Source organism: Filicampus tigris, chromosome 9 (assembly GCF_054856515.1).
Source record: "Filicampus tigris isolate MCC_2025a chromosome 9, RoL_Ftig_1.0, whole genome shotgun sequence".
Classification (NCBI taxonomy): Eukaryota; Metazoa; Chordata; class Actinopteri; order Syngnathiformes; family Syngnathidae; genus Filicampus; species Filicampus tigris.
Genome location: NC_141225.1, coordinates 24,689,728 through 24,695,205, shown reverse-complemented (window position 1 = coordinate 24,695,205; position 5,478 = coordinate 24,689,728). Strand labels below are relative to the sequence as shown.

General features: G+C 42.3%; 1 protein-coding gene across 1 annotated transcript; it reads right to left on the bottom strand.

Moving 5' to 3' along the window:
- Positions 1-2,552: 2,552 nt before the first annotated feature.
- On the bottom strand, positions 2,553-4,715 carry lsm3 (LSM3 homolog, U6 small nuclear RNA and mRNA degradation associated). The gene is made up of 4 exons (XM_086040765.1): positions 4,636-4,715; positions 3,904-4,014; positions 3,261-3,356; positions 2,553-2,871 (listed from the first exon to the last, which is right to left on the bottom strand). The coding sequence occupies exons 1-4, from the start codon at positions 4,654-4,656 to the stop codon at positions 2,791-2,793; spliced, it is 309 nt and encodes a 102-aa protein (XP_085896891.1). The 5' UTR covers positions 4,657-4,715; the 3' UTR covers positions 2,553-2,790.
- Positions 4,716-5,478: the final 763 nt, after the last annotated feature.

The window sequence follows — 5,478 nt, the reverse complement described above, 5'->3', positions numbered from 1 at the left end:
CAAAAGGAGGGCGCCAGCAGTGTGACGCTAACTCCTGAGGACGGCAGAAACATGTTGTCCACATGCTAAGCTAGTGGCATCATCCAAGCTAATTTGATTTTTGCGCTTGAGTGTGGTCTAACATGCAGTCATATGATTTTTTTTTCTTTTTCTTCTTGTCAGCGCTTTAATAATGTCGTGCTAACTGCTCATCACCTTTGAATTGTTTTATTTGCGTGCACGTTTGTGTTATTGACCTGGAGAATATAGTCTGTGACGTTTATGATGTTGACATGCTAACCGGTAATCACCTTTGAATTGTTTTGAATGCGCTTTACCGTATTAAAAGACTCCAACATTGTGTTTTTATTGCCTCTGGTCAATATTTAACAGGTATTTTCTCTTCATGTCACTTCTTGCTGTTTGTTGTCAGAGGGGCCGCCTTTTATCATTTTAGCGTAGCTAGCCACCAAGCTACTGTCGCAACCTAGCTACATTGCCTTTCTTTCGACCTACTCATCTGCTACTACCTACCTTTCTATCATCCTTCTCGTCCACCGGACTTCCTGGTAGGACTCGAAGCAACCACTTCCATTTATGGGCAAGCTTGTACCGGAGCGCCGTTTTCCATGCGGCGTGCCCCGCTGTTAACGGCAGGGAAACCAAGTCAGGTGTGAACAGGCCTTTAATTACCCTACCTACCTATTTGCTTTCACAACTACCTAGCCAGTGACCAACCGACCTCCATACCTAGCTACCCAGCTACCGTAGCTAGCGACCTACCTAGCTTCCCATCGTCCTACTTATTTTCCAACAACTTAGCCACTGACGAATTTCCCAACCTGACTACCAACAACCACTCTTACAAGCACAAACGCATTCAGTGATAAATTTACGCTAAGGCAGTTAGATTTTAATGCTGGATGTTACAATGCTGGTTAATACGTCACAGCGCAACGCAACAATAAAACAATGGCTAACCAAAAGAGCGGCACACTTTTGTTTGATGACTTTGACACGGGCCAAATGAGACTCACACAAGCAAAACATAAACGTTGTGGCACGATCGACCATGATGACAACAACGCATGGTGTCCAGAGAGGAATTTAGCCTCATTAGTGTGAGTGAGCACAAAGCATTAGCGTTAGCGCTATTGCCGGGGACTTAAAGCTTAGCAGCCAAAGAAGTGGGGGGAAGAGGCCAACTGCTTTTCTTTAGTCCGCGGGCCACTTCAAAAGACAAGTGCAGCGCTCAAGATGAGCTAACAATTAGGAGCTGCTCGTGTTTAAAAAAGTCCGTGACGGCAATGATCTGCAATCAGGGCCATGAATATTGGGACATTCATACGCCGGCGTTTTTATTTACGCTCACTTTTTTCCCTCTAAACACCACCGCAATGGATGTGCTTCAAATGCAGACTTTTGGCTTTCATTTGAGGGTATTTATTTACGTTCAAATCTGTTGGCATCCGGTCCGTCCTACTTTTGAAGGGACCAAAAGGAACGGGACACTTGGCAGCTCAGCTTTTCCACGGCCTGCACGGTGGACATGTGCGGCCGCCAAAGGAACTGCTGCTTTGCCATCAATTCATTGATGGATGATGTGAGTGCTGACAAAAGCAGCAGGATGAATTCTGAAGTGTTTTGAGCTCAGACTCGCACCCAAAAGCCGTGTTTGCTATTCCTTTGCCAGTTAATCAAACAGCGAGTCCCGGATCAACTCCAATGGGTTACTAATTGTACTTTTGCCCAAAAACATGCCATTGTCCAAAGAATGAAAAATGAAAATGATGGTAAATGGAGTTGCACTTAAATAGAACTTTATCCAAATCACGTTTTCACGCTTCACCAAGCCTCATATTCAGTTAAAAAAAGAATTGTTTTTTTTAAACATATCGGAGTGTACGCCGACACGCTAATGCAAGAAAGGTGTTTTGTTTTTATTTTAATCATGTTTGTCAGTGATGTCACTCAAACGCTAAAACGTGTTCCTAGAAAGAAATCAAGTTCATGTGTGGAGTGACAGCTGGCCTGACGCGCGCGTGTGTGTGTGTGTGTATGACGCACGTGTTTACGAGCTCTCATTCAAGGACGCATTGCTGCCTTTGCTTTACTTTATTCCCTGCGCCGTGGCCTCGTTGTCACTTGGTAGCATCTGTGCCAACTTGAGCTAGCGATGCCTATTCTCAGACACCGCACCAAGCCAGCTACATTAGCCGCCTCCCTACCTCACCTCCTGCTAAATTTCCATTTTACTTTGCCAGCTACCTACTGTACCGATCTTCCTTCCTACCTACCCATCTAATTTAGCTAACTACTCTTTCTCCTTTCACACCTTCTTGTGGAGCTGCCAACTTTCTGGGCGGCATACACAGCCCGACCAAGCAAGCAAGCAAGCAAGCACCTTCTTCGCTATGTACCCAGCTGCTACTTCACTGTTACTTCTCTGGGAATGTGTCACCCCCTAGTGGTCCATGCACAACACTACAGTAGCGGTAGTGTCGTGACCAGCATGCCCGCCTCATCACTTAATATTTCTACTACTGTTTCCTTATTTATCACGTGCACACGAGTCATTTTTGTAATCAAGACGTATTTATTTGATCACAACCTCATAACAACTCAAAGTGGCGACTACTATTTTGTTAAGCGTTTGGTGTTATTAACATCACCAAAAATGTAAAAGTAATGCAAACATGTTCTAATCGCACAATCTCAAAAAGAAAAAAAAAGAAAGACATGAAAGCAACAAAAGAGCTCATATTTTTCTAAAACAGATGTGTGTTTTTTGTTTTTTAAAGCCACCTGTGCTCAGCCCACCCGTAGTGGCGGCGCTACGAGGACGACGCCGTCACCTCTGACGAACAGCATGGGAATGTTCCTCTTGGTCGACTGTCAAACACAAGAACAAATGCGCACAAAAATGACAATCGGCTCACTTTATGATACTCTTCAAACCATGATCATTCTCACATCCGCTGCATAATGTACAATTATGACAACTGCAAAATACTGTAGCTCCTGGCTACCAACCTTGCTACAGCATGCATAGTGTACAGCTGTACACATCACTGTAGAGCTACTTTGCTACTCACCTACCTACCAACCTTCCTCCTTGCCAACCTTCCTACCTACTTAAATAAGTCCCAACAACATACCTACCTACTTACAAACGCACCTTTTTGCAAAACTACTGCACTTCCATCCCTAATTAGTGCTACTTCTAGCTAGCCATGCCTATGTATTGGCCAGTAATAGCAAAGTATGAGCGATGTGTAGACCTTGTATAGTTCTTCATACGTCTCCTCGTCAATCTCCACCGTGGTCACCGTCTCCTCCACGTCTCCCAGAATCATGTTCAGGTGCTGATCGTACGCCTGATGTGCAGCAAAACAACAATATCGGCAATATTGTGTTACTAAAATTGCCGCGATATATTGTTGTCTTCATGTCATGATATTAATAGCAGCAAATCTGTTTACAAGCACAAGTTGTTTTCCATTTATGCAGTTTCAGCACCCTCTGGTGGTTAGTTTATGAGTGCAGACCCACGCTAAGCGCTGAAAGGCAACATAACACATTTGAGTTCCTCCACAAATTGAGCCGATTCACAGTGTGTGCATGCATTAGTCAGTAAGTGCCCGTTCGGTCATTGCAGGTCATTTATATACATTGAGGTTAATGCTAACTGTACTATTTGAACTATATGTATTATTAGGACCACGTGATAATTATCGTATCGTGAGGTTCATATCGTTATATTATCGTATGGTGACATTTGCATAACGTGACACACGTTGCATGTATGGTGAGTCTGTGTATGTATGAAAAGGCGTGAGTCTTTGATTTGTGTTTTTCTGTGCACGCGTGTGTTGTGTGCATGCATGTGTGTGTCACGAGAGTGTGTTTGTGGGAGTAGCTTACATGCAGCCGTCCTCGCAGCTCTCGGTCGTTCCTCATCTTGACGTAGATCCTCTCGTCCAGACTGAGTCTGATCAGGTCGAGCGGCTCTTCTACGGTGTTGGTGCTCGGTTGCTAAACAGCACAAACATATCGAAATATCATTGGCATCAGTAGTAAAGCTTGGAACTGGACTGATACAGATGCTGTCATAATCATTATCAAGCTTGTGCAGAGCGTAGTGATGAGCGGATCATTTGAATCAGATGTGTTGCAGGCAGGGAGAGATGGAAAACGGGCTGGATAGGGGCTCTTGAGGACCGGGATTGAGCACCCCTGATCTAAATTAATCATGTCCCCACTGTTCAAGTGGATGCAATTGCACATTGACTCACTTGTTGCCCTTTACTAAGCACACACTAGTGTGTTTCTTTTAGTTGACTAACTTGTAAGCGACATACTCATTTCATTATTATCTCCGCGGTGCTGAAAACTGTGAGAGAAAATCCATCCCTAATGTTATTCTTGTAAATTGTGACCACTGCTCGACATTCTAACGTAACGCCGGCGCAGCGAAGCTAGCTAGCATGTTCACTGGGCCGTCGCCGCGTTAAACAAGCACAAAACGGACAAGTAGCCATAAATAACGCAAAAGACACCGCGACAACGGCGTTTAGACGTCGTGTTTGTGGTGAGGCTTCTACAAGGCGCCCCATAAGATGAAAACAACACAAAAAATCCAATGAATGCACAAACCTGCTCCACTTCGTCCGCCATGATTTTTGAGTCAGGTCTACGTCACTGCGACGTCACCGCGGCTGCCAGGTCAGTGAAATCAAATTACGCGCAATTCAATTCAACTAAAACAAAAGAAATTAGAACTCTGCTTCATGCTTATAAAAATGTTTTTGTTTAAATCCCCCACTGGTTTCTCTTTCTCCTTCTTTTCTCTGTATGAACAACTTTATCTGTTTGTCATTTGCTAATAAAAGCTTTTTAAAAATCTAATCATGAGGAATCTAAATGTTAACCAAGTTAAATATGTTTAAAGCACTATCAAATCAAAACACAGTCATTTTCTTTTACCTCGGGTGTCTCAAGTACTCACACTTTGTACTTAAGTAAAAGTAATTAAACTTGAGTAAAAAATACTCTTGTAATCTTAGAAGTACTGATTAAACTCCCGAATTTAGCAAAATGAAAAAAAAACATACAGGTTCTGAAATGTACTTAAGTACAAAAGTAAAAACTATCTTTTACCCTTTGTTATATACAATCCTCAGTTATATACATGTCAAATAAAACAAACCCATAATATTTATCACCACAGTATTACACATTTTAAAATGTGAAACTCATCTAAATAAAAAAACTTAATATCTAAGAAATAATAGTAATAAATACATTTGCATTAAAAATATCAGGATGTCTCTGCTCCATTGTGTGTTAATTTAATACATAGTTTACTTTGTGATTTAAATGCACCTTATTTGTTCATTTATTTTGTTTGGATCAGGGTACGTCGCTAATATTTGTCAAATGTGGGCTTTTTTAAGGGCAAATAAACTGGACTTGTCATGAAACCTGTTCTTTTAGCAA

Excerpts from the sequence above, each read along its gene's own strand:
- lsm3 (XM_086040765.1), bottom strand. The coding sequence starts at position 4,656 with ATGGCGGACGAAGTGGAGCAG. Across the intron at positions 4,015-4,635 it reads TGGCGGACGAAGTGGAGCAG|CAACCGAGCACCAACACCGT; the intron begins GTTTGTGCATTC and ends TGTGCTGTTTAG. Across the intron at positions 3,357-3,903 it reads AGCTGCGAGGACGGCTGCAT|GCGTACGATCAGCACCTGAA; the intron begins GTAAGCTACTCC and ends GCTGCACATCAG.